Below are 24,815 nucleotides of genomic sequence, written 5' to 3'. Positions count from 1 at the left end.
GAGGGACCGGCTTCTCCATTACGCAAACTGGGCAGACCGGACGTTCTAGGCAGGGGTAAAGTTGGCGACGGAGGAGTACGGAAGAGGGCGCGGGCCGAGACATCAGGCGTGCTGTACACAGACTCAGCAATGTATCAAGATTATGCAAAAGCAGTCGCTCGCATAGCAGACAGCACGGGTAGAGAAATCAACAGTGCATGCGTCAGTCCCGAGGCAGAAGAGACGGCAGAACCTCAACTATCGCATGTCATGCCCTAAGGAAGAATGAGAAGAGCGTCGGGGAACGTCGCACTGATACGGACACCAGGACACGAGTCGGGACTTGAGAGAAACCCGAAGGCAAACGACAATGCTCGATGTCGATTGGACAGGCCGAATCCCAGACGAAAGGGTGCAAACCAAATAGCAAGCGGTTCCCATACAGTGTGGCGCAACCCTCGAATACTATACATAGTGGCTTGACGAACCTATCCGCCGCCACACAAGAATGTTACCAAGGAACAATCCGTAACATGGAGACAGTTGCAGACTAATGCCCACAACTCAGCCTACTGCACAAAATCCACCCAACTGTGCAAATTAACAAATGCCCACTAGGCGGCGACTACCCTCGCTGTACCGAACAGCGCGGGCATGCCTCAAAGCGAGTGCTGCACAGATTAACCACACAAACCCACTTCTGAGCAGTGGAAGGCCGCGCTGACCAGCACGAACCTTGAAGACCAGCTCCGGCTGATCGACGGGCGGAGCGGACAGCACAAGACACGGGCGCCCTATACTGAGGACCACACCCTTCGACGTACAACGATTTATTTTTTTAATAATAATTTATCACTCACTCACTCGCTCGCGCTCGTATAGCATCTCGCACAGTACCACCGACAGTGGTCTCCGTGCATATTGCTAACAGATTACTTTATCTGCTGAAAATGAAAAAAGTAACAAAAACTGTATAATCCCTAGTTATCACTATGCGCTTCTCCGAGTTACGAGCAAGTCTAAGCGCCTTCCCTGAAGCACTGTACGTGTTTGTCTCTGAGTTGAACGGGAACTCTAAGGCGAATGCGGTGACAGTATACTAAAGAAGGCAAGGAAACTTCGATCTCTTTTCATTATCGGCCGATCACATCGCACGCGTCCCTTCTCGCCTTCGCGGAAGCCGAAATTCCCGAACGTGCATCGCTTCGCCCAGTGCCTTCCAGAACTACCGCTTTCGATTTGGCGCAGTATGTCCTGACGATCGGCAACTGTTGTTTCCGTCAAGATTTAACGGCGGTAACGTGGTGCTGTCGAAGATCTGCGGCCGTATTCGAGAACTATTCCTTTCTTGAATTATTCTTCCGCTCTTTTATCGCTGTGCAGCTGTTGCCCGGTGTAGCAGCACTGGTGCAGCAGCGCCACCTAGACTAGCTTAGCTCTATAAGGTGTCTGTCGAAGGCAGCGGTGACCAGCAGTTCGCAAAGAGACAAACTATTGAATCAGGGAGAAGAATCGTAACAAAATCACAGCTCTTTTTTAGCGCGATTGTTTGGCATCCACGACAACTTGCGGCTTAAGAGCTTTGCTCAGAATTTGTGAGCCGGCTGCTGCAGCTTATGCCAAAAAATAAATAAGCGACCAAATGTCGAAGCATATCGCATGCCTAAGAACGATTACGGACTGACTCGGGCTCTTTATACGTCGGCAGCCACAATGACCCAGCTTACGACAGCTAAAATGACAGCTTCGCACCGTTGCAACCATTGCTTGGCAGCAACCCTTCCTGCGCCTTTCGCACTGTTGTCCGCCGCTGGAAAAGATTTCTGCGGTAAAAGCTAGTTTATGCAGAATGGTCACAACAAACCAGACCCTTCTTTTAACCTTTGGACCCACCGCGGTGGCTCAGTGGTTTTGATGTTTTGCTCCCGATTACAGCGTCACACGATTGAGTTCCGACCGCGGCGACCGTATTTCGATGGAGGTGAAACGCAAAAACGACGAGTGATGCGCGTTGAATTAGCAAACGAACGTTCCTTCGTGACCCGCCGCGGTGGCTCAGTGGTTAGGGCGCTCGGCTACTGATCCGGAGTTCCCGGGTTCGAACCCGACCGCGGCGGCTGCGTTTTTATGGAGGCAAAACGCTAAGGCGCCCATGTGCTGTGCGATATCAGTGCACGTTAAAGGTCCCCAGGTGGTCGAAATTATGTCGGAGCCCTCCACTACGGTACCTCTTTCTTCCTTTCTTCGTTCACTCCCTCCTTTATCTCTCTCCTCTTACGGCGCGGTTCAGGTGTCCGCCGATATATGAGACAGATACTGCGCCATTTCCTTTCCACCAAAAAACAATTATTATTATTAACGTTCCTTCGTGGTCGTGAGGTCGCGCGCCTGGCTCGCCTACAGAGCTTTCGTGCGTGTGACGAAGCCGACTCATCAAAAGATTTGCTGAGCCGAAGCGAACAAACTGCGATCGTCAGGGAGTTGCTCAGCCGCTTCACGCCGAAGCGAACTGCGTAGCCTCTGCTGCGATTTTAGCGCTAAAGATGCTCTAAACGACCAGAAGTGTTGTCAGTTTGTTTCGGAAGACTCGTTTAGTTTCTTTGTTTGCAGTCTTCGCCTACCGTCGCCTACGTTTTTTAATGTTCTGTCACGTCTCCTCGCTCCTTCAAGAAACGCAGTGACTCCCATTCTAAGTTTCATCCCGCTCTCAGTCAGTACGAAATTGAATCATTACAGGTGTTGTATACGATGACGCACATTAAGCCATTGTCCCGTCTTTGATCTCGAAGTTAACAGGACCCAGCTGTCATTGCGTCTTCCAATCTGTGAGCCTAAGTACTATTACTACTACTTTTCCCATCAAGACGTTCCTGTTTCCAGCAATTAAACTCCAGTGTCTTGGCCACTGCCCCATAGTGGGTATGCGCCAGCTTTATTTGAGGCATTCCAACCAACCAACCATATTGGCAGCACCAAACCACCGCCAGCTACTTAGTCTTGTTACGTTCCATTTCAACGTTCACTTGGGATATGAGCTTTCGATTGCCGCTAAAAGCATAATGGTCGATAAGACATCATTTGGAAGCCAAATTAATGTTCAAACGATTTGGATAAACAAAAAATCTGGGAATATTCTGGCAGCTCCAAACCCCCGCAAGTCCCTCATTCTGAGTGCATGCCATTTCAACAGAGGACAACGACAAGGAAGAAGCAGCAGCTCGAGCTCTCGTGTCCCCGTGGGGCGCGAGAAAAAAAAAAACAGAAGAAGAAGAGCGGAGATCCGTAACGGTCGCCGGTTGCCCATCCAGGTGAGCGTGTGGGCTAGCCGACGCAAGCTAAGCCTAACCAGCAGCGACGCGTGCCCCCCTCCGGCGGGCTTATTGCCACCCCGTGCTCGGCCATGGGGCACGACACCGCGCAGTGAACGGCGACCCTCAGCTCTCTCTTTGTCCCACAGCTGGCATGGCGCCTCCGCACGTCGGGCTTACGGTCCAAGACGCCGACGAGAAGTACAAAGCCGCCCGCCAGCGCCCCGTCTTAAAGGTGAGTGCTTCGAGGGCTGCAGTTTCTTGTGCCGCTTGGTGGACGGCTGGTGCTCAAGCGTGTTCTATCTTGTGCATAGCAGTGGACCGTGAAGAAGCTGTATGGTGTCAGTGTTGCTTACTTGCTCTGATGACGACGAAGCAGCAGCATACATACCAATGAGTATGTTTGCTCTGCCGTTCAAAATTATCTCTTAGAATCAAAACGTCTGCCTTCATAAGCTTTCGTACTGCCCATACCATCATATAAGCTTTCGTATTTGGGTAACTACTTTTTTCAATTCCTTATCTCTCTCTCTCTCTCAATCTCTCTTTTTTTAACTGATTCCCTTACCTAATTTTCAGTTTGTTAGGCCGCCCTAACCTCCTCTGCTACGGAAACAGAGTTACTCAATTTTTGTTAGGTCATCCCACGCTTGCCATATGCAATCTGCAATTTAAATAGTCACCGCCTGGTTATGGCCAATCCCCCTTGTGGGTATGTGCCATTTTGTGAGGGGAACAACAACAACAACATTGCTGAAGGGAGAAAGAGAGCCAGATAAGAGGTTTGTATGCTTAGCGTAGCTTTTGTGTAACAGCCCGAGAAGGGCCGAGTAAAGGGAGCCGAGGCGGGCTCGCTGGAGCTCCGACGAAATGCGTTTACTGACCAGCACTGGGCCAACACCGTTCCAGCATTGTTGATAAATTCGCTCTCGCCCTGGTTAACTCAGTTGGTAGAGAAACTGCCCTGGACAGGCGGTGGTCCCGGGTTCGAACACCGTATCTGAACGAATTTTTCTTTGACTGCGAAGTTTCTGTGGAAGCTATACAGCCTTCCTTTGTAGCCGTATGGCAGAGCATGGTTAGATGTAAATGAGCAATTGCTTGCTTATTACGTTTATTGAACAGCGACACTGATATTTATATATCTCAGTGCTGGCCTAGTCATTTGAGCGTCCGGCTCGTATGTAGGAGGTGACAAGGTGCGGAGTTCGATCCTCGGTGCCTCCGGGTGCCTATACTGGTGAAACAACGGTACAAACTTCCCTTGGCCTGGTTTTTCGGCTTCTTTGGGGTGAAATGTTTAGAAACTGGGTCTCTCCACGCCTTGAGTACGCCAATATACTCTGGCGCCTGAGTACCATGCCACACAATAACAAGAACACATAAACATGATGAAAAAATAGCGCGAAGGAAACACGAAGGACGGACAGAACGACGCAGTCAAGCTCTTGTCACGTCGTCCTGTCCGTCCTTCATGTTTCCTTAGCACTATTTTTTCATCATGAAAATCCAAAGCCAATATAATCCGAAACTGGAGCACTGCACCTCTCTTCCGGCACACGCTGGCTGACAAGTCCTGTACTTCTGTCTCGCAGGAAGCAACCGTCGCGCTCAAGTTCGGCTCTATGTACCTCGCGGTACCGACCGTCAGGGTGAGTGCATCGCTAATCTCCTGCTGACCAGGAGACAGCTGCTGCTGGCAGTCATGGCTGGTGGAATAAACGGCTCTGGTTTCGTGGAATGTCGTGACAGAATACTCCTACGTTCACATGAAGCCCGGTGATAATGTTATGGACGATCTTATAGTGCTGCCGTATACAGCTGTTGCTGTCGTATACAGCTGTTGCTGTCATCAGTTTGCCATTCTGGGAGCTTTTTCTTCTTTTTCTTCAATTTTCAAACGATCCAGCTTGCATATATGTCCAGAGCATATATATAAAAAGGAGAGGCGGTGGGATGCTGTAAGAATTGAATGAAGGTGGCCGGTGCCAATTTTCGGAACACCGATATGTTATTGACCAGCATTCTATTGATTCATTTTGGCACGGAACCGCGTCACGGTGAAGACGGTGAGTGGAATTATACACCTGTTGATAACTACGGCTGGTCACATTTCAGTACACAGTCCTGGCGCCCCGGTCTTGTAACATTACCATGGGAATTCGGCACAGCTGCAGACAATGAGGCTAAGGCTAGCGGCTTGTCACGTTCGGTTCTGCACACTAATTCTCTTTCTGTCTCGGTCACGGGCGAGGTCCGCGCGCTATTTTTTTTATGTTCAAAGCCATGCCCCGCGTGGCGGAAGCCATGAGAACTGGAAGCATTTCTCCCGAATTCCTGGTAATTAGCACTTCCCTACATGGCCGCACCTCCGGACGTCATAAATGGCTAAGGACAGTTGCGTTTAACGCACGTTAATATGCACGCGACAAACAAACGCTCATTGTCTGCACATCTCAAATGTCGCCTAAAGCAGTGACAACAGTCGTTTTTAGAAATGCTATGATACTTTGTAGGACGTCAGCGTAATGAGGTGAAGTGCGTATTTTGTAAGCACGAGAAAGCTTACATAGCAAGTTGTATGTAACAACAGCTTTGTGTCAGAACTCGGAGCCAAACTCGTTTTCTTTCCTGAACCTTTCGCACGTGACTGGCTTTATATGCAGACAGGGACGCCAATGAATATGAGCCAACTGTTGAATTTTCCCTCACTCATGGTAACCTGTTCACTGATATATATGCAAGGTATACTGAAAATCGAAGCATGCAGATTGATAGATTGATTACTACGAAAGGCGTCGCAAACTGTGAAACAAATTTTGATATGAGTGAAAGGCACACGTGTGCGTGGTGAGCCCATAACAGCGCGTTCAATTTGTTACATGTCGGAAATTCATCCTGTCGTTAATCTGATCACCACTATGACATGAACTGTAGAGACAGTGGGCGTGGAAGTGCCAGGTGCACACACACACACACACGGACGCACGCACGCCTGCACACACCTGAATAAAAGGTAGCGCAAAAAAGGCTGCCACAGGAGGAAGACGCCACAAACACAAACGCTACTAACAACCGGGCTTTATTTTTCCGAACAGTGCATACATACATACATACATACATACATACATACATACATACATACATACATACATACATACATACATACATACATACATACATACATACATACATACATACATACACATACATACATACATACATACATACATACATACATACATACATACATACATACATACATACATACATACATACATACATACATACATACATACATACATACATACGTCGGCTGGTCACTATAGGTGCTAGAGCACTATGAAAGGCTCTGACGCCCCGTGAGTAAAGGAACAGAAATCGGAGGAGATTGAAGAGAGTCCAGTGCAGGGGTAGTGTGGAGAGGTCTTTTTTCACGAAGGCGCCGGGCTCGTCTCACACAGAGTGCGTGACCTATAGCTAGGTGTCGTGCGCATTCTAGTACAGCGTTGTATATGCGTCATGGATTTGATAAACAGGTGGTGCGTTTCAGATTCAGCTGTCGCAATATGACGCTGTATCTTGAACGTCTCTCTCTCTGATGATTAAATAGGGAAAAAAAATGCGTGAGCGCGATAAAAAAATAGCGGCCGAAATTACCCCATGGCTAGTTCATACACTGATGTGCTACCGCTTTTGAGCACACTTGTATAAGTGCGGTGTGGGAGACAATTTAACAGAAGGCATCTGACGCCTTATGCCATAGCGTTTCGTCAGCGAATTTACAGAGAGTTTAGCGGATTCTATTTTGTTGTGGTTGAGTCTAACTCGTTTGCTTCTATTTCTTTTTGCAACCAAATTGTGCCGTTGCCGCACGGCATACAAGACTGGAATTACACCCGCTAAATGAGGTGAATCTGGAGCAGGAGAAAGTTGTTCGTTGTTTCCGTAATGCTCCTCAAAGTGTTTAGCAGCCTTTGTACCTGGCGGCTCATTTCCATTTCTGGAGTACGTTGAACATAAGCTTCATTGTTTAAGAGGAGTGAAGGCGAAGTTGAAAACTAATCGAACCGATTGGACTCCTTAATGCATCCCCCGGCTTTTGTTGTGAAACGCAGTCATATCAGGTGAAACCACGTTACCAATAAGTACTGGGGAAAAAAAAATGTTTGAAAACTGAATAAAGCAATTAGCGCAATAGAAATATAAACGTTCATCTAAAATACCTTTATGATGAAAAAAAAAAATTGCTCCCCGTCGGGGAATCGAACCCCGGCCTCCCGCGTGACAGGCGGGGATACTGACCACTATACTAACGAGGAGAGGTGACTATGCTTCTTTAAAATGACTACATAACACTATCACCCGTTTTTAACTATCGCAGTTTTAAGTTGTTTTGCTTTAGAAGTGCTGTTTCACAAAGAAACGCCCTCGTAAATTTTGCCTATAGCTGGGAAAACAATCAGCTCCCGCACTTGGACGTCTCTTCGGCTGACTTATGTTGGCGGGATGTGTAGAATGCGCGGCTCACTTCCTCGCATGATTCTTGTCCAGCCAGTCGTGGTTGTCCTGGTTAGTTATTTATCGTAAGAACGATTGAACCACCTGTTTTAAACTGTTTAGGTAAGTCTTGGAGAATGACATCTCAGTTTATTTGGCAAATGTAACGAGGCGCTAATGACACCTTAATTTCGCTTGCATATTTCGAGGCTGTAGAACATGGGGCATAATGTGATCATGGGAGCGCGATTTATTTTAAGTGTGCTAAACGTGAACAGCTGCAACTCTTGCCGCTTCTCATCGTATGCGCTCACACGAATTTCATTTTACTGAGCACGAACTGTACCGATGGACGCTAAAGCGCGCTGGGGACGTTGGGCAGGCTGAAGGATTCACGAAGGAGATGCGAAGGCTGGGCGATGCATTCGGCGCTGATTACGAGAGATGAGATATTATAAAACAATGTATTATGGTGTCTTCGACTGGTCGCTCCCGCGATCCGGTTTGGATCTGGCAGAGTTGGAGCCGCTCTCGCTCCGAGCGCATAGCGAGACTGGTCAAGCCGAATGGTCTGCGAATTCTTAGAGCGGAAGCGCAGGAGGCAGAAGGGGGCCGTCACTTCCGGAACCCCGCCGCGGCACCGCTGGTGTCAACACCACAACACTCAACAGTAGCCGCACGTGGTCGCACTCAGTCTGCGTCGCAGTCGCCGCTTCTGCTTCACACAGTGGCACGCTGAAGATTTCTTTAAACATCGCCTTGTAGACAGCACTGTCGTCCTCGTCTGAGCTGCTGCTGGAATCGCTGTTGTCATGTGCTAGATGTGACAGCAACACAGACGGCATTCCAAGCGTAGTTAACCGGCGCCTCTTGGACATTTTTTTTTTGTTTCACACAGCGCGGCCCACGCAAAACACAACTCAGCAAGGACGCTACAAATGCGTGACTACACCAAAAGCCGACACTTGCTCCTGCCTACGAGTACGGAATGCCGCGGTTAACTCGCACCGCTTCCGCGACGTAGCGGAAGTGGCTCTGTCACGTGAACACATCTCGGAGCCGCTCCGACTTTTTTCTCGGAGCGCGTCAGAGCGCTCTGAGCTGGAGGCGAGCGCTCAGAAACAACCAGCCGAATGTAGTCAGAGCGCCCGGTTTCGACCAGCCGAATGTGCGGCCGCCTCTCAGAGCGCTCTAGAGCGATCTAAAGCGACCAGTCGAAGACACCATTACTGAAGCACGACACATCATGCGAAACTGCAGCGGTAAACAACACCAAACTTGCGCAAAAACAAAACCGGAAATGAACTCATACAAGGCCTGTCCTTGAGAGGTCGCAATGAATGTGAATGAAAGGTGGCGCTAGCGGTTAATTAAAATAATTAAAACTAAAGTGACTTCAGTCACTTCCACTGACCTCTGTTAGAACCAGATCCTCGTGTTTGCCACATGACACCAAGGGGGTTGTAAATGTGTTACTATAACCTCCTTGCATGCACAGAGCGCGTGCAAGCGGACAGGCAATGTCTGTTGCCTGAGTTGCTTCCAATGCCGTTGTCAAAAATAATCGCGCTCGACAGTACGAGCGTTTCGTGTAATCCTGTGCAGTTCACATACGGACCAGTGTGGCAAGATACGATACGCCCGATATAAATTATCGGGCTAAGCGCATGCAGTGGCCCCCCTGCTTGCACTCTTCGTGGGTCTCGCGCGAAGTCGTCCTTTTCGTGGCGCCCCCAGCTGAGATAGGCTTGGTTTGGTTTGGTTTTATTGGTTTTAGCGTCCCAAAGCGACTCGTGTATAACTCGGGTATAGTGCCAGTATATTCTAGGCACTATAACTCGGGCTATGAGGAACGCCGCAGTGGAGGGCTCAGGATAGTTTCGACTGCCCGGCTCTCTTTAACGTGCACTGACATCGCACAGTACACGGGCTTATGGCATTTCGCGTCCATCGAAATGCGACCGCCGGGCCGGGTTCGAACCCGCGTCTTTCGGGTCAGGAGCCGACCACGATAGTCACCTAGCCATCGCGGCGGCAGGAGGGTGAGGTGGAGAGGTGGCCGCATGGTGGTGTTTCTTCTGGAGGGTGGAGGCTTCGGTCTACGAGTGTACAGACGGACACCGGCTTGTTCGCTTGGTGACGCTGATTTTGCAGTAAACAAACAAATAAACAAACAAACAAACAAAACAGGTAGGATGGGATCAGCACGGGTGTAAGTGTCCTATCACAGTCTTACACTCGGGAGTTTACTGCAAAAAAAAAAAATGTACATAGCAATGCGCAAGCGCAAGCCACGCGTGCATGTCGTGTCCTTTCGCACACGCGGAAGTGTCCTTTCACGATCGACTTGGTCACGTGACGGGGAACATAGGCACATAACGCCTAACTTCTCGATGAATTTTCGCAATATAGCCAGAGCTCTCTCAATGTGGCGATCACTGCTTCGCGGCCTCGGCGAAGCTTACAACAGCTTCCTTTTCCCTGCATACAGGTGATGTTCGTGTTCACCAAAGAGGACGCGCAGTACAGCGCGCTCAAATGGGCCGCCGAGAAGATGCACTACGAGTGCTCGCTGAGCTCGACCGCCGAGGCGGCCCTCGAGAACTTCCTCGACGCGCGGCCGCACGTGGTCTTCATCGACGCCCGGAGCAAGAATACCGTCGACCCCATCATCCTGTGCAGGTGACCGCGCAGCTTACCCTGGCTCTGCTTCGTCTCTCCCACAAGTTGCGAACCCAGCGATAATTTCGTTGCTGAACACTGCTCTGGAAGCCAAACTCACAAGATCGGCTACACGCGTGGTAATTTGGATGGCTAGCGCTGCTGGTTAAGTTTTGTGCTTTTGCGTTGCTAATGCGTTATGTGTCAATTGCGATGGCCCCGCCACAATACCCTCGGCTTGATGACGTTTCCGGGCTCTTGCCTCTGGCCAGCGCGCCGCGTCACGATTCATCAATTGCTCGGTTGTTAGCGCGACTGACGTACCACTTTGATACTGTCTGTCACGTCAGCGCTTGCCCAGGGGTGAAACGCTCGGATTGGATCCCACCCAGGCATGTGGCCGAACCTCTGAAAAGCTGCCCGACTGAGAACGTGTAAAACAAGAGTAGCAGTAGTAACACGACACGAAGGTGGCAATACGTAATTGACGAGAGATGACAAAGTGTTGCGTTGCAAGACACTGCTGGCCTGTGGGCCCGCGAGTTCCGGAAACTTTGTGCCGCGAACGCTCCTGTCTACCCTCGGCGCCGCAGGGTGCCGGCCTCGCCGCGGACGCGAGGCTCATGTTCGGCCGAAGACGCGCCCCTCTCAGACTTGACGACATGTTTATGAGGGTCGCGAAGCGCGTCTGTCCCCCACTCCTCTCGCGTCGGAACTCGGGTTGGTCTGGATTCGGCCACCAAGGACGCTTCCTTCCTAGAATCCGCTGCTTGGTCACGTGACCACGCCGTTCGAAAACGCGACCGTCAACGGACATAGGGAGTCTTCCTCCGGCAGCGGAAGAGAGCAGCTGCTCGGGGAGCCAGTCTGTGCCTTCCAAGGGCCTGGGGCCCTGTTTTCTTCTTTTGGGTCAAAATCTCTAAATAAAGACCTAATTCCTAACCTTCACGGAGTCCGCAGCCCGTACCTCGCAACAAAAGGAATCGTCGAACGGGCAGCATACAGAGAACACACAACTACCTGGTATTATTTTGATTTCGCGCTTTCAAAAACCATGGAAATGCTCGTACCATTTTTTTTTTCATACTATTGGAACTCGGCAAGTCACCTTAGTCGAGCAAGAATTGAGTCCAATGAGTGCACATGAGGCGAACGCAGGCCGAATTTTTATGTTGCAACTCAGATCATGCTGCATGGCTTTCTTTTTCCTTCCGCAGGACGCTTGGAGGCTACAAATGGAGCCAGTATTCTTGCATCGTTGCTGTTGTGAAGAAAGGGTGAGTAAGAGAGCGATATCGCAGCCTTACATCAGCGGCCATTGCAGTACGTTTTGCTCCACGATTTCGCCTGTACGTTCGGTCACAAGTGTGTACTAAATAAATTTGGAGGTATTTAATGACTGCTGCCAAATTTTCAAAGCTAACCCGTATAGGAGGGCCTGACAATAAAAATAATTTCGTTAATTTTGGTTCTCCAGCCTCCGTGGAAGCTATTCTTGCATATAATATCAGCCTTGTGACTGCAACTGAATAGTACAGCTCTATGATACAAGTGCGAAAATGAAGGTTCTGCCAAGCGGCGGCCAAAGCTTATTTTGAGGAACATATGTGTGATATAGAAAGTGCGATTTATTCAAAAGCCATTTTAGCATTGCTTGTCTGTGCTTGGCAATGGAGTCAACAGAATCTGATGTACTTTTCAGCTCCAGTTCGCTCAACGTACGACTTTCTTGGTTGCATGTGAAACAATTTCTTGATTTGTTCCTATGGTCGTATGAATGTTGTGGGGGCATTTGCGAAGAACATTTCGCGGGTGATTTTCTTTTTTTTTACGTTGCAGCCTGGCTGAGAGAGAGGAATCGGCCATCATCCCGCTGCTCAGAGCTGGCTATAACAGGGTAATTCTCGCGTTCGCTGCAACCTTCTTTTTTGCAGGTCTTGTGTAGCAGCCAACGAAGTTAATTCATGTAGCGTTATATCACAGAAAATATATTAGTCGTATGTTTGCCCCTCTGCATAACGACTTCAGTATACTTTGATCTAGTGATGGAAACATCAAACCCAATGACACCTCTAGTCTTTAAATAAAGAAAGAATAAATTACATATCTCGGGCTATATCGTAGACCGGGTGGACATGCATGTTCAATACACAAATTGGGGTGTTGTATGAAAAAAAAAACATGCTGAATCACACACATTCCAATTTTCCCCGGACTGTAGTGTAACTGACAGTGCCATAGTGAGATTACAAAAATACTCCACAGCGGGCCTAAGACGTCCCACGTTTGGATGGTCGCGTGCATTTGCCGCACGAACGTTACCAGAATTCGCGTGCCCTTGTGAATGTATCAATAAACGATGGTTGCTATGCACCCAGCGCGAGGGCTGACGTCATCCAAAACATCGGCGCAGTGTACCACAATAAGCTCGCCTTGTCACATCGAGCGACGATCCCTAGTAAACTAACATAATAGAATATCCACGAAAGCTCGCTGGTTGCTGGTAACCACGCACGGAAAAAAGTAACGAGGTTGACCAAACTTGATCAGGCAGCTGTTTCGGGAACAGCTGGGCCGCACGGCGATGTCCGCACGACGGTACCCGCACGACGATGTGCGCCAGCTGAAACTGTCATGACCGAAGCCACAATTCTTGTGTTATCTTCTGCTCAGGTCCCACTGGCCCGCGCGAAAAGCTTTTTACGAATGTCCATCCGGTTTCTATAGTCTTGCGGAAAGCATGCAACTCATATTCACCAGCCGATAGCGTAGCAGTAAAGTTCAGCGTATAGTGGCCTTTGGCGTTTTTCTTACATCGAGAGCATCTTTAGCATGCACTTGCTGAACCATGCAACGACCGATGGCTTTTAAAATACGAACGTTGTGACAAGGGCGCAGTGGTATTTATGCGGGTAGCTGCGGTCACCGGACGCAGTGGCTGCTGGAGACAAGCTCACCCATGGTGTGCCTGAACGAGATGGTCCAGATTGAGCACAACGACCTCATCCACCTGAGCAAGCTGATGGCCTCCGAAGCACTCTTCTCGGCGCTGCACTACGCGCGGGACGGCGTCATCGTCACCGGACCATCACACGAAATACAGGTGCACACGCTTTGCTCGCAGTCACCCCTGCATTTCGATCGAGGAGAAATGCTAGAGGCCCGTGTACTGTGCGATGCCAGTGTACGTTAATGAACCCCAGGTGGTCGAAATCTCCGGAGCCCTTCATTGCGGCGTCCCCCATAGCCTCAGTCGCTCTGGGACGTTAAACCCCCATAAACCATTTCCCATGGACGGGAGCATTGCGTGATCGCGAAGGATCGAGGGAGATAGCGCGCGGTGAGTTGGTTAGCGACTCTTTGCCTTTTCCTGCGGAACCGTGGAACGTTACTTATTGTGAACATTCTTGTAATGTTTGACGTCGTCGAGGACAGCAGCTCAGCTCGTCAGTCTGAAAGCTTCGGGAGTATACGAATGCTTCTAGGGTATCTCAGAGGTTAATATTCTAATTTGCTTTGCACCAAATACACGTTCATATAGTGTTCTCAGGGATAACTGTTCACTTTCTGCTCCTGGGCGCGGCAGTCCGTGCTTCAAACAAGGCTGGAAATTTCTCATGGTTTGTGCACTCTAAACAGAAAGGAGTAAGAAGAGCGTAAGAGAGCTTGCTCCCTTTTTGCTCCCATACAGGCTTATTCGTGTTTAGAGTGTGCGTGTGCCACCTTCCCGCCGTTTTCAGAAGTCGCCGCACCGGCTTGTCTAATCTGGAAGGAAGCGAATTGCAACGCCGGGATGCCTTGATTTCCAACTTAACCAAGAGCATACGGCGCTTATTTCTCTTGTATCATGCGTTCGCGAGAATACACGATATTTCCATTCTAACTTCCGCGTTGAATGCGTGTTCCTCGACAAAGTTCGAGGAATTCCGGGAGCAACCAAGCTCTCTTTTTGCACCCGAACCATGCTGAACCAGTTCATGAACCGTGCCGCGGAGAAACTGGCCGGCTTCTCGGCGGAGGAGATGCTGGGCGAGAACGCCCAGGAGCTGCACCGCACAGACTTTCTGAAGCCGGACGTTGCGAGCTGCATTAAGAAGCAGCTGGAAAACAGCCACGAGTGGGTGGGCACGCTCTTCCACCGCCGCAAGTCCGGAGAGTGCGTGCCCGTGTGGTGCAAGATCGCGCCCGTCGACATGGCTGGCCCAGGGTACGGTGCACGCGTTCCTCGGCTCTGGCTGAACTGCTCGCTTTATTGTGCGGTGTGTGCGTGCGTGCAGGAAGCTGGACCACGTGGTGTACCTCAAAGAGAGCCCCTTCCTCCTGGACAAGCCCTTCTCTCCCGATGCCGGTGAGCATTGCCGGCATGTGTCAACGAGGGAGGGGGGGGGGGTAGCTAAAATGGCACTGCGGCGAAGATGTCATGCCACTTTTCCTTGCAGTAGCATACGCGTCATTCGAAATGTCTTCAAGTGTTCGTCAGTGGCAGGTGCGACGGTCAGGACACTGTATAGTTGTATGTATTGAACTTTAAGGGGGCTTCCGGTTGCCTTGCAGTCACGTTATCGCTGACTTACATGATCTTTCCGGAAAAGGCAGAGGCAGTCTTTCACGTGTTTCCGATCCTAACGGAACTAAAGTTATGAGCCTTACGGTATCGAGCATGTATTTGTTGTGCAGGGCACCTGTTTTCAGGCGGGGCAGCGAGCGCAATAAATTACTTTCTCGTGTCCATCTACTCCGACTAGCCAGAAAAGTTCAATAAACGGGCTCCTTTTCACCCCCATCGTATACAGAGAGGGGTGAGAGAGCGGGAATCGCCGAATAAAATATATTACAGTGGTTTGGGGAGGAAAACGTTTCTTATACATAATGGTGCTCGATGGAGATGGATGTAGATTGGTAGCTTATGTAACACGAGCTTGCTGCTGCATTGCATGAAATCCCAAGTAACGACCGGGTGTCTTGGAAAGTAGCGAAAATATAGCCGGTTGCCAATTGCCTTTGGGTATAGTTAAATGTAGACTGCTAAATATTTAACATCAGCTATAGCGTCTAACGAATTATGCGTACATTATTTAAGTTTTGTTCGCGAAGACAACACACTGGACTCCGACAATGGCGCTTCGTCCGTGTCCTGTACATTATTCATGCCGTCTGGGTTAATATGGCGCAGTACTGAAAAAATAACTGAAAAACGCTAAGGCGCCCGTGTGCTGTGCGATGTCAGTGCACGTTAAAGATCCCCAGGTGGTCGAAATTATTCCGGAGCCCTCCACTACGGCACCTCTCTCTTCCTTTCTTCTTTCACTCCCTCCTTTATCCCTTCCCTTACGGCGCGGTTCAGGTGTCCAACGATATATGAGACAGATACTGCGCCATTTTCTTTCCCCCAAAAAACCAATTATTATTATTATTAATATCAACTAGCCCCATTTGTTACCTTATCATGCGTGCGTTAATTTCTCGCTTTGTGCTTTTACGTTATTTGCTATTGGTCTTTGAAAACACAAGCGGAACCGCCAACATTTGGACAGCGTTCACACAGCGTCCTTGTACAGAAGCATCGCTGGTGAAAAGGACGACACTCCAGAGTGCACTGACAGCCTTCTCTTTCGCTTGCAGTGGTGATGAGCAGAAAACAAGCCTTCACAAAGTACCACGCTATGGCGCTTGAAGCCCCCATCACGAAGGTGAGTCATCAACAGCTCATTTGATATTTTCATATCACTTGGCACCATCAGTCTTGAACAAATGCAGTAGAAACCGGATTTTGCGAACTGGATGAGGATAGCAAATGTGTCCCTAAAATCGTGCTTTTTTATGACAAATTATGAATTCATAATAAAACACGTTGCTATTTTTCCTTCGATGCTGTTCTCCAACTGTGGTACTGGTACTGAATTACAGCAATAATCTTAGTGCGTCACCGTTTAGTTTCTCTTTTCTTCCTGGCGCGTCGAAGCGTACATGTGACCAAGACGTAAGCGCGGATCTTCCCCGCGCGTGTGCCCGTGCGCAGGTCGTCAACATGCTGCTGGCGACGCAAGAGAACTCCTCGCCCGCAGTGTCTCAGTCGCTGGACACCGTCCTCGACATCCTACGCTGCACCGAACTCTACAACCCGCAGCTTGGCGCCGGACAGGACAAGGCCGAGGACCAGATGACCTCGGACCTCGTCGCGGGACTCACCGGCGTATGTTCTTTTCCCGTTCCTCTTAGCTGCGTCAAAAAGGCTTTCCGGGGTTTACGGCATAGTTACCCATAGTCGGGTATAACTCAACAACGAAACCGCGAATGTCCCAGCCCCTCCAGCCAATGGCGTTAATCGATTTTCCCCTTTCCCTTGACCTATCCCCTTGGGCCTGCTAGTGTGATATCGGGGGGGGGGGGGGGATCATCGGATTAAACGTGGCGCCATGAAAATCGGTCGACGCCATTAGCTGGAGGGTCTCCTTTGAGGGGCATCTGTCGCTTCGTTCTTGAGTTGTATCCGACTATAGAGGGAAAAGTGGCGCTGCGATAGTGAATCACTATAGGAAGGAGCAGGAATGCCGGGAAGATGCGGTTTCGTATTTGGCTTGGCTACCGTTGGGCCTAAAACGCGGAGTCAGATGTAACATGGAACTCTTCTCGAGAATAACCTCGAAGAAATGCCGTGAAAGTTTCCATAGTGCAGCCTAATACTGAACATTCAATTGCGTTAAATTTATTGAATAAATGATACGCGCACTGTCAAAATAATTTATTCTGCGCCCAGAGGAGAGCATCGCGGTGCGCTGCTACCGATTCCGAGGATGAATGGACGTTTTCAGGTCAACACTAGCAAAGCCAAATACGAAACTTCATCATCTTCCCGGCATTCCCGCGGTGCTCTCGTATAGGCGGTGGAGCCGCTTTTCCCTCTAGGTAATTTTGAGGCGAAAGCCTTTAATGGCTCATACTCGTGGCCACGAGCCTGTCCGTCCGATGTCACGCGCTTGCGTTATTGGTAGTTCACTGCGCATGCGCGAGGTGGCGCCACCGGCGCGTCCACGCCAGACGCCTCGCAGCTGTCGACCGAGTCGGGTGCCGCGCAACCTCCCTCTTAGCGCTTGCTTCAATAGAGTCTCAGAATGCGGGTCAAACGCAAGCGTACTACTTCCCCAGCTGCACAGCGACAGAAGACCAATGAACGAATGCGTCGGCGTCGGCTTAATGCTTCGTTGCGTCTGTCCATCCGTTCGCGAAATATGTCACACTATAGCTGTCAATCAAATGACGTCAACTCGATAAGAAAAAAAAGATCCTTGCGCACGGCGGGATTCGAACCACCATCCTTCCGTTCCTCAGCCAAGCGTACTAACGACTACGCTACTTCCTTTTTCAATTGTCGTTATTGCCTGTTTTAACAGACTACGCTGCTGATGAGTGGTTAAGACGGTAAGTACACAATTGTTACTACATAGGCGCTGGCAGGGGGACTACGCTACTTCCTGCCAGCGCCTATGTAGTAACAATTGTGTACTTAATTAACGTCTTAACCACACTTCAGTGACACAAGCAGCAACACCGCGCTAAAGGCTTTCGCCTCACCGCACTTTAGATCAACAAAGTGCCCCCCTGAATTTTTTAGAAACTGTATGGTTAACGGTGTCGGCACCGACGTCTGTTGTACGTGGTTGACGCCATGACGTGATCACCTTTTTGTCCACTGAGAAGGGAGCCTCGACGTGTGTTTATATCCTGGCCAATGAGAATTGGCCACCTGCTGTAATGCGATACAGTTCTCTGGTATGTGGACCTTAGAATGGACATCCTCTTCAGACGGGAGGGACGGGCTTGATAAGTACAGTGATTGCGGTTTGTTTTTCGACCCAAGGCAGGAAGAAAAACCCGGGAGGTTTTCTTTTTGTGTTGGTGTGCATGCTGTGTGTGTTGCTGTCTCTGAATGTCGCTCGCCAAGTACATGCATCTCCTACGAGCGCTGACAGGAAGTCATACAGGGCGAGTGCACTGTAAACACGCGTTAAAGGGACACTGAGGAGAAATTGAAGTTGGCTTGTGTCGTTAGAATACCAGCTCCTGTTCACAAAAACGCCAATCTTACTGAAAACAAAGCTCGTAGAAAATAGAGAGAACCAAAATACAGGTATCGCCGCCACAGGCTCTCCCAAGTACAAGCGTGATGACATCATAGGACAAGAGACGCCAACTTGGAGGAATTTTCTTTACTCCATGGAGCCACGAATCTCTGAGGCTGATAAAGGAAGGTTGCGCGGTTCAGTTTTGAAACCGATAGTGCACTTTTATTACATAAGGAAGACAGACAAAAGACAACCTGAATGTTGGAAGCAAAGAAAACCGATGCTTGGTGGCGCCACAGATCTTTAGCGTCTTTCGCCGCCGGAAAAGCGACAACAAAGCCATGGAATGCCGAACTATCGGCTTTTCAGAGCTCTTACATCGTGCCAGTTGCGAAACTCCGCTTCAAAAAGTGACGTGCCAGTATCCAACGTCCGTATCTTGCGGAAGGTGGCGCCGTCTGGAAGCGGCAAATAAAAGCTTTTGCAGTATGCAGTCATTGTCGTCTGAAAAGCTTTTTTTTTCTTTTTGCTTCTTTTATCTCATAATTTGTCTGTCGAACTGTTAATTATATGTATTTATTTTTGTTATTGCATCCGCTTCGTTGATTTTATTGGCAGGCGGCTGTGAGTTTATAAACAATCTTAATAATTGGTTTTTTTGGGGGGAAAGGAAATGGCGCCGTATCTGTCTCCTATATCTTTGGACACCTGAACCGCGCCGTAAGGGAAGGGATAAAGGAGGGAGGGAAAGAAGAAAGGAAGAATAGGTGCCGTAGTGGAGGGCTCCGGCATAACTTCGACCACCTGGGGATCTTTAACGTGCACTGACATCGCACAGCACAAAGTTTGCAACTTGAGCACAGTTTACATTATTCACCGCGAGCGGCGCGATAACCCGTAAACCCACGTATTTTGGCCGCCTCAAACCGCCGTTTTTTTATATATATATACATAGACCTTATGGGAAGTTTAGCAACTGGTAATATCAAACACCTCTGCGGAGTTTTCCAACAAAAAGAATTTGAAAGAGCTGTCCTCAGTGTCCCTGTAATCTTAACGTATTGGCACTTTCCTGCATTGCGATATATGCCCGAGCCACGACCCCTCACGCACTCCGAGAAAGTGATCAGTACAGCTTTTCTAGGACGACGTAACAGGGTTTTGATAAGAGCTTAATCCAAATCTAATTCTTAATGATCTTCTCCATTGGCACGAGCGCCATTGCGCTACTGTTAGCGCCCCGACTGGGTGGCAGCCGCGAAAAATATGAAGGAAAAAAAATCGAATAAAGCTCGTCGTGTGATAGCTGAGTGGCTTTGGTGTTCTGTCACTGACCATGAATCCTCTGGTTCTATTCCGACTAACGTAGTCGCGTGTCTATCGAAGCAGAATGCTAAAGCGCCGTGTACTTCAGTTGCGGTTATTATTCAAGAACCTCCACTTGGCCGATGTTATTTTGGTTCCTTCGGTTACGGTAGGCCGCCATTGCCAGGAATTCGGAACATTCGCTTCTAGTTCCCTTAGCTGCCACGACGTGGCGCATAGCTTTGAACAGTCAAAAACAGCGCGTTGACACCGTTTGTGACGTAAGAGACTCTCACCGAGTGGCTGCCATTGATTGTAGTGCTATTGGGCGCTGGGCTTAGCGTCACTGACTGGACGCTATCCCGAGTTTCTAACCAGAATCTAACAAAGGGATCGTCGAGCCCCTGATCTCTATACCAGTGGCAAAATCGTTGCTGTACTCGGTATTGTGGTGACGAAGAGAAGGCAGCATGCATACATGAGAGTTTCCTCGTCCCGACTCTACGCGCGAGCTATGCGAAACGCCTTCGGAAGGCTTTGCTGGCAGAGAAAGGCTCTGGATTAATTTCAGCAATATTGGGTTTTTAACGTGCACCGACGTCACACAGCACGCGGGCTGTCAGGTACGTGACGCCATACCTTGACTATCCACATACAAACGGGAGCTGTACACACGGCACGATAACACTTCCACTCTGCCCGTTCCATATATATCCGGGAAAGCTGAGCCGCCCTTCTGCTGCGCTCTCGATGGTGTCATCCACCGGTCGCTTTGATCCTCAGAACCAAAGCGGGCAGGTCGGGACTGAATCTGTGTCGGAGGACACAGATTCCCGACCGACACCCGACCGCGGCGGGTGCGTTTTTATGGAGGAAAAACGCTAAGGCGCCCGTGTGCTGTGCGATGTCAGTGCACGTTAAAGATCCCCAGGTAGTCGAAATCATTCCGGAGCCCTCCACTACGGCACCTCTTTCTTCCTTTTTTCTTTCACTCCCTCCTTTATCCCTTCCCTTACGGCGCGGTTCAGGTGTCCAACGAGATATGAGACAGATACTGCGTCGTTTCCTTTCCCCCCCAAAAAGCCAACTATTATTATTATTTCGAGCTTGATCAGCGTGTTCATCACCCAACAAGCTCGCTAGCTCACACTGCTACTATGTACCACGGAAACATTGTAGTTGCGCCGTGAACACGCATATTTCTTGCACTGTATGCACTAATGAACTTGTGCGCTTCATTTGCACGGCACAAAAATGGAGCCGCAAATATCTATCGTCCAAAATGCAGGCGGAAATGCATCGTGCAAGGTGCCTCTGGCTGATAAGTTGGAGGTTTGGGGCCAAAGCCTTCACCGCATGGCGACGAGGGAGAAAAGAGGGTGAAGGGGCATCGTTCAGGAGAGGAGCATATAAACATGGTTCATGTACAGCTATCTTATATCGTGATTGGTAGCATGTTATCTATTAAGATAATAATGACTAGAGTAGATGCTGCAGGAAGCATCTACAAAGGGTCGCTATTGGTCTGAAAGTGGCCACAGTTCTCCTGGATAAATATGATCGACTAAGGTTGTCTCCCAGGCTTAGTCAACAGTGTCCAGCCTGCACATCCGGGCGGAGAGCTCATTAGTGACGTCACGACAGGTGAGGACGTCCAGGATTCGATTCCAAACTGGCCTCGAGGCCAATTCGTGGTTCCAGAAAGTAGCTGGTTCCGCAGGAGAAGTGGCAGGAACTGGCCGCCGCTATAGTCGGATACAACCCAAGAACGAAGCGGCAAATTCCCCTCAAAGAAGCCCCTCCAATTAATGGCGTCGACCAAATCTCCCCCTTTAGCGATCTCCTTGGCATGGCTAGCGTAAAATTGCAATGGGTTGCTAATAAACGGAGAATAACTACGGCTTAATCGGATTAACCGCGCCGTCATGGAAGTCGGTCGACGCCGTTGGCTGGATGGCCTTCTTTGCGGGGCATCTGCCGCTTCGTTCCTGAGTTGTATCAGACTATGTCAGCGTCGGAGAAGTCCTTTGTTGCCACGATCGTCGAAGATCGGATCTCTATGCCGCGTGTCTCTTGGAAGGCAGGCGCGACTGAATCACCTGCCGGCTTATTCCTTTCCAGCAGAAGGGAGGAAACGGTCCACTTCCCTGATCGGATGCAGCAATTTGGTATGCAGAAAGTCTAACTGCAATATCTTACTTTTATGTCTCAGAAGAAACGCCTGCGCAGTCGCTCCACGTGGCTACGAAGATGGCCGATCACAACAGCTCTTCGCCGCCAAGAAACCACGAAGTGGTCGCGCAGATGATTGGTGCACCATGAATGGGCGTCAGCGTCCTATAGGTGGATACAGCTCAAGTCTGCACTGAAGCTCCGCCCACATTCAGGGCAACCGAAGGCATTCCCTCCGTGACGGAAAGCAGACCGTTGTTAAAGCTTTTATTCTTACCTAAACAAGAAGGTAATCACGAGACAAAATTATAAGGCCAATAATTTTGATACCTCTAGCTTGTATGATTCAGTCAAACATTAAAAATTGATTTTGATCACTGTTCCGATTGGTCAGTGTAGTGACGCAGGACGCCGCGGACCGTGGCCCGCTGTTACCACCTTCTGTTTTTGATGCGAGGTCATTACTTGGCTCGTTGAGCGCAAACCCCGCCGTCATAAAGCCGCGGCAGAAGCGCGGCCTGCGAATGACGTTAACACCCCTCGTTGATCATTAGGCCATCATAAGGCTGTGGTAGACCGAGGAAGGCACGTCGAGTTCCGCGATAAATGGAGATTTGGAGGCGCCCCTCCTTCCCCCTGCCTGCCGTGCTATACAATACCCTCTCAGCTGGATAGAAAAGCTGACTGCCCTCAAGATGAAGGTGGCTGGACCCTTCTTCATCATTCCTAGTTGAATCGCTCGCGTCTAAATCAGGCGCGGCAGCAAACCCTGGCCGCATGCGGCAGTTCACTCCGACGAAGTACCAGGCCATCACATCGCAAAGTTCACCCCCAGTCTCCCTACAACAGCTCAGCTGCACACTCAGCGACAAGTTAAAATGCTCTCGCATTTACTCGTCATAAGACTTCTTAGGTGCCCCCATAAATTTTTAAAAGTTGTGTCCCACTATAGTTCATCTTGCCGACTTGTCAGCCAGGGCGACCTGCAGAATGGTCTTCGAAACGGAGCCTTAGCGATAAATCTGCGCAAAGCCCATACCGCTAGCGAGACAGCTCGGACATGTAATGAAAACTAGAACTTCTTCCTCTAGCAAGACAGCACACGGCTAACCTCAGAGAAATGCCAGATTTAAGAAAAGGAGAACAAAGGCTACAAAACTGGCAAGACTTTATGCAGTCCTCGCTTTGAACACACGTGAATAGTGTATCTCTCTTACGAAACGGAACCCACCTGCTTCTGAAAGGGCTTTGCTATGTAGAGAAGGAATGCCAAGGGGAGTGACCTTTAGATGTCCATCCACAATAGCCCATTAATCCCCGACTCAAGGACGCTTGAGAACTGGTCCGCGTGTTACCTTAAGGAAAAGATAGGAGCAGTCGTGGCTTCGTCCAGGTAGACCCTGTGTGGGTGTCCAGCTTGGTGACACGCCTGGATACACGCGCCCAGAACATTATCCCCTGCTTCGAGAATTGGATTATGCCCCTGCGCCAAAGACACGCCCCTATCGTTGTGGGCCTTTGTTCGCGCTACCGGCGTCGACCGCCGAATGTGACCTCCCTCCCAACTTCCTCTCCCAATAACTAGGCTACTGAGCCATTCAATCATCAATACATGTTGTCAGCGACGCACTTAGGGCCACCTCTGTGTGGATGCCTTAAGAGCGGCTTGGCTTTCTTCGGTCAATTTTCAAACGCCTTACTGAGCAGCTCTTAGTGAGGCCTCCCTTGGAGCGTCCTTTTCTCGAGGTAGGCACAACGTTACCTTCATGCTCCCTTTCCTTGCAGAGAGACCATCTAAATTTTAATACGCGTAAAATGTAAGACGAGCGCTCTTACCTCAAGCCAAATATAATGTTATGGATGTTTATTTGCGTTTTTTTAGTTGAGAGAAATACATTTCTATTATTAGGGCATATTCTGGACACCATGACGCGTAAAGCGGCTGCTCGTCGCTTTAAGTGCCTCTTTACCCAAGAGTAGATAAAGACGATTCCAAAATTGGTAGGCATCCTTTAACGCTTCCTTGGCTTAAGGAACCATGAGGTGCTCCTCATTCGAGATAGGCAAACCGTGTAAGCTAAGGACAGTTCTGCAATTTGGTCCTTAATCCCCGACTTAAGGACGCTTGAGAAGCAGTCCGCATGTTCACTTCTGCGGCCGATGCCCGTGGAGACCGCGTGCGCATCTGCGTGTGTATTGCCCTGCAGTACGTTGCGTCGTTGATAGTGATAGTGCCATTCGTGGAAGAACACGTGCGCAGCAAACACATACGCCATTCTGCTGGGCATGCAGAAGGTACAATATTAGCATAGAATTTCTGTCAATAAACGTTTATTCACTCCATTCACCGGTACAATCTGGCATTCGAACTTCTCCGAGTGACCAGGGCCAAGAAAAAAAATCAATCCCCCGGTAAATTATGTGCATGCCGGGGAGCACACATAGAAATAACCTAGGCGGAGGCAAGTATATGCTCGTTCTGTAAGAACTTTATTACTCTTGACTAGACTCGTACTTATTTATACGACCTGCCAGCGAAGTCTGCCGGCGAATTTGCGCAGAAATATCTGCGCCAGTTACTCGATAACCACACACCTAAACACAAAAGGTGGCAGCGCCAAGGCTCTGTTAAATGACAATCTCTCAGCACTCCACGAAGTTTCAGCCGTCCCGGCAGCCAAGACTTCCGTCTCAATGGTTCACTTTGATTAGCAGCTTGGGCTGGTTGACGATTTCGAGGCGGACACCAGACGGGATGGCTAGCTGGACGCCGGGTGACAACCAGTGGGACGGCGGTTGGGGCAATGTGCTTGGCGATGGGGAGTGG

At 49.6% G+C, this 24,815-nt stretch overlaps 1 protein-coding gene and 1 non-coding gene across 2 annotated transcripts in view; one reads left to right on the top strand and one right to left on the bottom strand.

Moving 5' to 3' along the window:
• The first annotated feature begins 3,232 nt into the window (after window positions 1-3,232).
• The window catches only part of LOC144124986 (high affinity cAMP-specific and IBMX-insensitive 3',5'-cyclic phosphodiesterase 8B-like), a 51,676-nt gene continuing 30,093 nt past the window's right edge, over window positions 3,233-24,815 (top strand). Inside the window, exons 1-11 of the mRNA XM_077657986.1 lie at window positions 3,233-3,287; window positions 3,437-3,522; window positions 4,883-4,939; window positions 10,279-10,469; window positions 11,666-11,725; window positions 12,288-12,345; window positions 13,384-13,551; window positions 14,423-14,655; window positions 14,726-14,796; window positions 16,071-16,138; window positions 16,468-16,641. Coding sequence (XP_077514112.1) covers window positions 3,442-3,522; window positions 4,883-4,939; window positions 10,279-10,469; window positions 11,666-11,725; window positions 12,288-12,345; window positions 13,384-13,551; window positions 14,423-14,655; window positions 14,726-14,796; window positions 16,071-16,138; window positions 16,468-16,641 — 1,161 coding nt within the window. The 5' untranslated portion in view covers window positions 3,233-3,287; window positions 3,437-3,441. The remainder of the gene's footprint in view (window positions 3,288-3,436; window positions 3,523-4,882; window positions 4,940-10,278; window positions 10,470-11,665; window positions 11,726-12,287; window positions 12,346-13,383; window positions 13,552-14,422; window positions 14,656-14,725; window positions 14,797-16,070; window positions 16,139-16,467; window positions 16,642-24,815) is intronic.
• TRNAD-GUC (transfer RNA aspartic acid (anticodon GUC)) lies at window positions 7,538-7,609 on the bottom strand. Its single transcript has one exon. It is a non-coding gene; the product is annotated as a tRNA-Asp (tRNA).

The sequence above is a fragment of the Amblyomma americanum genome, chromosome 3 (assembly GCF_052857255.1).
Source record: "Amblyomma americanum isolate KBUSLIRL-KWMA chromosome 3, ASM5285725v1, whole genome shotgun sequence".
Taxonomy (NCBI): Eukaryota; Metazoa; Arthropoda; class Arachnida; order Ixodida; family Ixodidae; genus Amblyomma; species Amblyomma americanum.
This window is presented reverse-complemented; position numbering and strand designations above follow the sequence as displayed.